General features: G+C 34.3%; 1 protein-coding gene and 1 long non-coding RNA gene across 6 annotated transcripts; one reads left to right on the forward strand and one right to left on the reverse strand.

The window, feature by feature from the left end:
• Positions 1 to 1,002: 1,002 nt before the first annotated feature.
• On the forward strand, positions 1,003 to 2,347 carry LOC111241614. Its single transcript, XR_002667635.1, has 4 exons — positions 1,003 to 1,131; positions 1,271 to 1,364; positions 1,476 to 1,619; positions 2,196 to 2,347. It is a non-coding gene; the product is annotated as an uncharacterized LOC111241614 (long non-coding RNA).
• A 3,930-nt stretch (positions 2,348 to 6,277) lies between these two features.
• LOC106762821 lies at positions 6,278 to 9,115 on the reverse strand. 5 transcript variants are annotated; one of them, XM_022780876.1, is made up of 4 exons: positions 8,294 to 9,115; positions 7,975 to 8,027; positions 6,903 to 7,090; positions 6,278 to 6,707 (listed from the first exon to the last, which is right to left on the reverse strand). In XM_022780876.1, exons 1-3 carry the CDS (start codon positions 8,634 to 8,636, stop codon positions 7,058 to 7,060), a joined length of 429 nt encoding a protein of 142 aa, XP_022636597.1. In that variant the 5' UTR covers positions 8,637 to 9,115; the 3' UTR covers positions 6,278 to 6,707; positions 6,903 to 7,057. The 5 variants fall into 5 exon arrangements, with proteins under 5 accessions (XP_022636597.1, XP_022636596.1, XP_014502380.1 ...); XM_022780875.1 differs by having other exon boundaries at positions 6,278 to 6,778; XM_014646894.2 differs by lacking the exon at positions 7,975 to 8,027 and having other exon boundaries at positions 6,278 to 6,778; positions 8,294 to 9,113.
• Between the last annotated feature and the right edge of the window lie 228 nt (positions 9,116 to 9,343).

Genomic DNA, 9,343 nt, shown 5'->3' on the forward strand with positions numbered 1-9,343 from the left:
TTTATATTTTTAATTATTGATATATTGGAAAACATTAAAATTCAAGTTAGGATTAAAGATATTAAATATTAAAATGACAAATAATAAAAATAGATAATTTGTCATGCAACATAAGAGTCCAACTTCTGAATATATATATATATATATATATATATATATATATATATATATATATATATATATATATATATATATATATATATATAGTGATAGTTTTAGTTTGATTTAAAGGATGAAACATCCACGTTTGACGAGGGAAGTGACCTTTCTTATATCACCTTGAAAGCCCTCTAACACCAAAATAGAGGTAGCTGCATTGGTAGGAGTTCCTGTGCTTGAGTTGTAACAAGTGTAGTTTGCTAAAGTAGACAGAGAAACAACTCTTTCGTCAATTGAGCCAGGATTCCCAGTAACTCCATGTCATTGATAACAGAGGCTAACTCTGGTCCATTTGTTGCTCTTACATTGTGCAGCTCAATTGATCTCTTTGATATGTTCTGGTACAACAACCTGATAGAAGATTGAGTCAAAATGGATACATAACCAAACAAAGAGAACAAGGTGAAGACAATAGATTTTCAGTATGATATCTAGAAAATATGGTGAAGCATTGGAGACTCACGCAGCAAATAATCCAATAAATAGTATCCAACTTGCTATGGAGAAAGCTCCACCAAGTTCTGTTTTGCGTTTGGTGACCACTTTCTGATCATCCTACATGAAAAAAAAAAAAAAAAACAGCACTCCATAAAGCATTTTTCATACACAAACAGCGACATGCCTATTATTTTGTGTCCCATTGTTCATCTTGTTCATCGCTTCCAATTTTGCATAATTATATCACATAGAAAAACACAAGTTAGGAAATAAATCTGTTTTGAACATGACTTGTAGCAATAAATCTCCTTAAACCCTGATTATCCACTTTTTGCCCTTGAAGTAAGCTAACATTTTTTTAGAATGAATTAGCTAATATTTAGTATCCAGGGAACAGTTTGTAGGTCCTTACTTCCTTTGCAGATAAACCCTGAGAAATCTAGGGAAGAGTTTCGAAATGCTGCTAAAATAAATGGTGGAACTGGGGTCAAAGATTTCATGGATGGCATGGGTCTTGGAATGACTGCAGACCAGGTAAAGATTTATTGATACGTTCTCAACATTTCTAATTATGTGTGTATTTTCCAAGTTACACTGAATTTTCCAAGTTACACTGATGTTTATATTGAAAGTTCTCCCAATAAGCTGAATATGTGATTTCTGTTATGTACAGGTATTCATTGATGAATTAGATGCAATTGCCCCTGCGAGGAAAGAAGGAGGTGAAGAGCTATCTAAAAGATAAATACTGTTAATTGACTAAGAAAGTACGAAGAAAATAATTTTAATTTAATGAACAACGGGAAGGTTCTTTTAATGTTATAGTATCATGTTGGTTTTGATTTTGATTTTGTACATTATGGAACTTGAAATGTCAGGTTTCTAAACTCCCTAATGAGAAAGAAGCTGTTTAAGGGGCATTAGACAAATGGACAGCTTGGGAAACAGAGTTTCCAGTTATTGCAGCAGTTAAGGCTTTAAAAATCTTGAGGAAAAGGGGTCAGTGGGTTCGTGTAATTCAAGTAAGAACACAACTACTTTAAAGAGCACATGTTCTGTATCAAACCAAGCGCTTTGTTTGCCTTTATTGATTTTTTAAAGAATATTTGATAGCGGATATTCTGTTTGTTTGTTGATTGAAAAATTGTGTTTTCATAACAAGCCCTAGAATTGATATCCCTTCGTGCAAAGTTCTCTGGGATTCAAAATTTTCATAGCTCAAGAAATGAATGATCAGTGGTGGTTTATTTTTAAAACTTTTGATAAATGAATTTGCCTGTTAAGTAATGCTGAAATTGCTCAGTTGTTTTTAATGTTTTGGATCTCATTTTCGATACTGAATAAGTGAAAGTTGTCATTATCTCATAAAAATGTTCCCTCATCTATTGATGTAACAGTATGTATTGTAGTTATAACGAGTCATGAATATATTTTATGGATTTCATGTATCCATGCACTTTTATATTTTTCTCTTTTCTTAATTGTGTTTCATCCATCAATATTGCATTGTTTTATCTTTTTTGGGAATGTCATCAAGTTTATTTAATTAGTTACTTAAGAGGAATTGGAAAAGAATCTTACTGATTATTAGTCCTCAGTAAATGAGGCAGAATCATTGTGGAATATGATCATACATACCCACTTGTGTAAGAAGTGAAGAAGCAAAGGGAGAAGAAGATTATGGAGCTAGAGGAAGACATAAAAGAAGTTGTTTATGGAGCTAGAGGAAGACATAAAAGAAGCTGAAAAACAACGCTAGAATTTAAGGGAAGAAACAAATAAGATTGAGTTGAAATTAAATGATAGTTAAAAGCTCTTTATCAATAAGTTTAACAGTAGGAGAACTTATATTTTATATTTTAAACTTATGTGATTAACTTAACTTTAAATGTTTGGTTGTAGATGAGTTGGTGAAGTTACATTTTGAGTTTAGGAACTATTTTATGTATAACTATGTTACCTAACTATGTTAGGTAAATATGTTTAGGAACTTTGTTAGATAAATATTATATTTTGATGTGTTAATAGAAACAATATTGATTATTTTACTCGTTATTGATTATTTAAATTGTATTCTGAGATTGAATTTTATGTAGGTCTGGATACGGATATTAGCACATACAAATCAAATATTTAAAAGAAAATGTCACTTTTTACACCGGTTATAGTACCAACGGGTATAAAAGTTAGATTCTTTTACACTTATTATAGCACCAGTAGGTATAAAAGTAAGATTCTTTTATACCTATTCTAGCACCAGCAGGTATAAAAAGATTTTTTTTTTTCTCTACTATCAAGGGACTTTTTATACCTATTATAAACAGAAGAGGTATAAAAGTAAAACTTTCTACACCGGTTTTAGAGTAGGTATAAAAAATAAAAAACTTTCTATACGCCCTGCTTCTATAACTACTTGAAAACAGGTATAAAAAGCCTTTTTTAAGAGGTATAAAAAACCTTTTTTGCACTAGTGAAAGTTTATTTCGCACTAGTGCATATACATAAATATGTCACTTGATCATGCATTTTTCAAATACTTAGGAACAAGAAATAGAAAACTTCAAATTAGCATATGACATATTGTTACCAATAAGGAGTATTGGTAAAACTTGAAGAAAATTGTTTTGATGATGCTGCAAGAAGACTTAGTTGAAGAAGAGTCTAGAATTATTTAAAAGCAAATTTGTAGAGATTAAATGTAGTAGGAAAGTCTTTCAAACTCTGTAAAACTTGGATTTTTAACTGCAATAATCGATTATGGATAAGCTATAATCGATTATCACTTGCATTTTGTACTAGAATAATCGATTATCATGAAGCAATAATCAATTATCACAAGTCATACTTGAATAATCGATTATCACTTCATATAATCGATTATCACTTTTTGAAAAACCTGTAACGGACTTGAATAATCGATTATCACTTTTTGAAAAACCTGTAACGGACTTGAATAATCGATTATCACTTACAATAATCGATTATTCGTGGCAGTTGGGACCTGACCTTTGGCATTCAGTGAAATTGGCTATATATTTGGCTTCTGTAAAATTCAGAGGCAACGTTGTGAACTTAGGTCTTTTGAAGAATACAGTTTGTCTGAGGAAGTTGTCAAAAGCTAGTTCTGTTCCCTTGCCTGGTCTCGTGAATAGGAGAAGCTCGCGTTTCGTGTGTCGATAGTCGGAGCGGTTCTCTTTGAGTTGGCAAGGTGCTCTGCCTGGTCTCGTGAATAGGAGAAGCTCGCGTTTCGTGTGTCGATAGTCGGAGCGGTTCTCTTTGAGTTGGCAAGGTGCTCTGCCTGGTCTCGTGAATAGGAGAAGCTCGCGTTTCGTGTGTCGAAAGTCGGAGCGGTTCTCTTCGAGTTGGCAGAGTGTTTGCTTCCGGTTCGTGTGTCGAAGGAAGCACTTCCAGTTCGTTTGTCGAAGGAAGTTACTCACTGCACTCTTCCGGTTCATTTGTCGAAGGAAGATGTTTTCTATCCCTTACTCATTTCATTATCTTGTAATCTATACAACTATATTTTTAGTAAAAATTGTTAATCACTTTTTATAGTGATTAATAACTGGACGTAGAATCTTTTGATTCGAACCAGTATAAAAATCATTTGTGTGATTTTTCTCTTCCCTACACTCCTTAATCTTTTAGCACTCCAACTGTTCGATAAAAGTTTTACAAGAAATTTAAAACTGATAAAGGAACTATTTTTGTGACCGAACACGCTTTCCACTTACTCTTTGTTTTATTTCGCTGTGCTATACTCTATCTCAGAACCATACCCCCTGGTACCAACACATATGACTCAAAAATCAAAGGCTAAGCACATTTGAAGACTTACAAGACATAAGACTTTATTTAAAACATGGAAACAACCTACATACCTCTCGATCATGGTATAGCAAACACAAAAATGACTTGTTCACAACTTGGCAAAGCATCAAACATGTAGAGGGTACGAAAGTGATACTCTAACCTCAATGCCATGTGGAAGATGTACTAATCACCAAGGTTCTCCGAAGTTGAATAAGATCTCCATTAAACAAGAGAAACAAGACAAGTGAAGGTTAACACAATAAAACACCATATTTCAAGATAACCAAGGCCCTAGATACTAAATAATAAAGACCCATTTTAGAATTAGTAAAATGTGGTGTTATGCTGATTAAGAAAACTCAAGAAAGATCCCTACTGGACATTAAGATAACCAATGTTATCTAGATGTGAAGGTGCACTTCCAAGAGCTCTAAAGAAGAAGGGGAGTTCACTTAATGAAACAAAAACAAGAACTCAAACTAGAACACAAGTGTCAAATGTAAATGAATACAAAATAAACCAAAAAAGGAAGAAAGATGGTAAAATATGGATGACAAAAAGAGGGAAGGTGAGTCAATGGTGACCACTTGAGGGGCCATAAGGCCCACCATACTAAAGATTAATGGTGTATGCCACTACTTGAGCTTTAGGTTCAAGATAAGACAAAGAGAAGAAGACACTCACAAGGAGAGCAATCTCACAAAGGTCAAATACATGTGTATAAACTTCAGAATATTCAATCCTTTCATAAGTTTAGAAGATCCCCTTATATAGTTGGTGAGGGGTCTCTTAGCATAGTTTCAAAACCAAATGGTGTACAAACAAAAAGACAAACTATTGTTCTAGAAGCTAGGTCAAAAGGAGATGTCTTGAAAAAGAAAGAACCCTAACTAGGTCTCCAAGCCTCTCATGTGTACCTTTGATCTTCTATAATAGAAGGTCAACTCTCCATGCTCTCCCTTATGTACTAGGTGTGGTCGGCTCTAAGGGTGAAACTCTCCTTCACTCAATATACTATTATTGTCCTCTAAGTTGACATTAGCTCAATCTACAAAACTAACACTCAATAAGTCAACTTAAGTTAAACTAACTCAACTTAAGTTAACACAAACAAAGTCAACATAGTAAAATGGAAAATAAATATAAAAATGATGGATTCCCCTTCTTAATCATACTTCTTGTAATTTTTTTTGAAAAGTCCTCTAAGTTTTCCTGGTGAGTCATGGACTCATCAACTTCCTCTCCTCCTTCCCCTTCTAACTTCCCCTTCTAACGCCACATCACACCACCAAGTTGTACTAAAACTAATATTTTGGAAAGCTCTTTCACAAGAAGAGAAGATTTATCCAACAAATTCAGTGGAAGGAAATAGCCAACCAACAAATCGTCCTCCGTTATTTAAAAAAATCATTGTTTTACTTATCATTTTGTCCCTAAAAGTCTCGTGTAAATTTTTGGAAAGAAGTGTGTTGAAGAACAACTTTGGGGAAAAATTATAATTTCCGGTTGTGTAGGACACAAAGTTTAAAAAATTTGTAACTCTTAAAGAGACGCCAGAAATACAATTTTAACTTTATAAAAGTATGACCTCTTACGTAATGTGTAAAACTATGATTGTATATAAAATTCATTATTCATTTTCCAGCATTTTGACTTTTTACACAAGATAAAATTACATCCATTTTATTTTCTATTATTCCCTTAATCGGTTTTCGGCGTCCATTTCCTCCTCGCTGTGGGCATGTTTACAAACGTAATAAACCAAACAAAGAATACCTCCCGTTTCCAAAATTAAAAAAAAAAAAAAAACCTATAATTTTAGTTTATCGTAAACTTTAATTCAATAATGTACTCAAATTTCTAACTCCAATTCAATAAAGCCATTCTCAATTTTTTGTATTAAAAATTGTAATAAGACAACCTTCTCGTGAGTCATCATATCAAATTTTACAGTGTATATATACCACGTTTGGAAATGGAAAAGAAATGAATTTCAGAAGCCTCTACTTCAAAATTTACAAGATTGAAAATAACGACAAATAAAATAATTAACAGTGATAGACAGTAGCAGGAAGAAAGTCCTCAATTCTTGATTCCTCAGAACTTGACTGATTGTAATAAAAAGAGAAGCCATATCCACAAAGTTTAGTACTTTTCACAAAAGCCTGGTTCCAAAACTCCTGCTGCTGGTGAGAGAAGTTCGGTAATCTTCGTTCCGCAGGCTGCGCAAGCGGGCAGGCACAATAACTACGATCGCACTAGTCCGCTCCCTTATTTATCTTTTCACATAAGTTTCCACTCTGAAACAGCAAAAATAGGCTCGTGATCCAACCAAAATGTGTGTGTGATACGATCTAAGAGATAAGCTGCGCTGTTAAGTCAAAATAAACAACAGAAATGGTGAATTCCACACAGGCTAACAATTAGCAATTGCCAAACTGGCCAGAAAAAGGAAGAATATGCTAACTTATCCAACCTCAGCAACATTAATATACCTTCAATGTAATTTTTGTATCTTATACTCCTTCACTGTTTTAAGAGAAAACCAATCTTGCAGATCCGACCCTTGATTGAAAAAGAATTTAACATTTCTTTTATTGGATTCTTTCGAAGGTCATACACATAGACCGTCTATCTTATTCTCATAATTTCACTCTTCCAGGAGCTCCCACAGAATTTGAACCTAAATTTTTTACATCGAAGTATGAATTCTTAATAATATGAAAATATGTTTCAAAAAACAAAACAAAAGTAACCTACAATAATGAATGAACAAAAATTTCACCGCTGCTTTATTGTTAAATGCTGGTATGCTACATTCTTTTCCTGTGTGTCAAACTTTTCTTTGTAAATAACACAGCAATCGACTACCAGTATCATGACCAGTAAGTAGGTACTGATGACAGACCCCTAATACACGGTATCTTAAAGCTCTTTGCAAGCCTTTAACATGCAACACGTAAAGCCTAGGGCTGGTGTTCTGTATATCACCAAGTGTCCCTTGGTCTTACTAGTATAAGACCCATCCCTGACCTAATACATGTTTAGAGCAACTTCCTTGATAGCCTTTAAACTAAATTGTCCAAAATTCCAGCAAATCTAAATGCATATAGAGCATGTAGATGTACAAGAAACATAAGAGACAAATATAAGCTTATGAAGAGATGTGATGGCACTTGAAATTTATAATTAATGAGCTCGAGAAGAGTTTGTAATGCCCTTTTTTATGCATATATCACTGAACCCAATATTCAATTCACCTGTAATGCCCTTTTTTATACATGAGAACTTTATTACACTTATTTCAATTTCAGGAAAATGATTTCTTTTTTCTTTTCAAAATTTCTTTTTACAATATTAAAAAAACCATTTCGTAGGAAAAGGAATCAACTCACAATCCTTCCAAACACTGAACCAAAAAGTTAACCCGCCAAAATTAACCTAGTAATAGGAGTTTGATTAGTTTATGCAAGGTTTTAGGTTTAAACTAAATCTAATAGTCAGAGCAAAAGCAACCATTTCTCAGCATCTCTAAGATCAACAACCAATTGGGGTACTCGCATATACCTCAAAAAAACGCATTTTTCTTCGTCCAAATTCAACGGTAAAAGCGGAAAAATCTGAAAATTCGAGGGGTAAAAAGGAGAAACGGACACACAAAATAACTGAGAAACTTCGTCTTGGGTCCCCACAGAATAGAACACAAACAAAAGAGATCAGACAACTAAAAAGATAAGTAATGAGTCCTGTCCTGAATGATTTGCCACACCATCCTATCTGGAAAATATATATCATCGATTCCTTTGATTCCACCGATAATAGATTAACAAACAGAACCTAAATTTCTGCAGCAAATAAATAAGTAACAAATGATAGTATTCCTTACCAGGAAGATCCTTACGAGGCGAGGCAAAACAGAGAATGGAACGCCCCAGAACGGAGAGAGCGGAAACGATGGCGGCGACGTAGAACACCATCATCAATCCGAGAACCCAAGGCATCAGCATAAACCCGATGAAAAAAGTAACCGATCCGCAGAGCATGAGAGCCACCGAAATCCCCAGAAGCAGCGATGCGAACCCTGCCGGCGTTATCTGAGCCCCCGCCGTTGAGCGCCTGGGCGGAGAGTCCGGCATGAGCGGCGGAGAGCGGAGGAGGTTGAAGACCAGAGCCGACAGCTCACAGAAAACCCTAGATTGCTGATCTCCCGGTCCTCTCATGGTGTTCATTTTCGATAAAAAGAAAATGAAGGGAATTAGAAGAAAAAAAAGACGCAACAATAAGAAAAAATTGGGATAGTGATTTAATTGAAATGAAAAATGGTATTTATAGAAACGAGGGAGATGACAAATAAAACATGATTGATGTACTGTGATAAGGTTAGGTTTGGGGAAGGGAGAAATTGTGGTGTATTTGGTTAGGGGATGTTGCAACTAATGAGACTTTGTCGTTTTATCGTTGGGATTGCTGTAATGAAGATGATTATGGGGGAAAACAGAGGGAGGGTAAGGGAAAGTGATTGCAGAAGAAGAAACGAGACCAAGAGAATATAGAAGATAAGAGAGGTTGTTGCTTTGAAGGCAAAAGCTGTTGCGTTAAGTTTGGGTTTTGGTTTTGCATAAAGGGAAAGGTATGGGTCATAATGGATGAATCATCAATATGCATATGCAGAAGTTGACCTAAAGCATTGGTACAAATGGAATTGGCATCTAACCAATGCACCAAAAATTAGGATGATAACCAAAATTTAGGAAGATAAGGGAAGACTTTAGGGCGTTATCCATAATCTATAATATAATAATAACATTTAATTTTTATCTTAAAAATCTATGCATGGATCATAGACATGAATGACATCGTGGTGTAGGTATTCAGACCACTTTAATCACTTGATTATGAAAAATAACCATATTTATTACCATGGGTATTTAAATAT

Source organism: Vigna radiata, chromosome 5, assembly GCF_000741045.1.
Source record: "Vigna radiata var. radiata cultivar VC1973A chromosome 5, Vradiata_ver6, whole genome shotgun sequence".
NCBI classification, from domain to species: domain Eukaryota; kingdom Viridiplantae; phylum Streptophyta; class Magnoliopsida; order Fabales; family Fabaceae; genus Vigna; species Vigna radiata.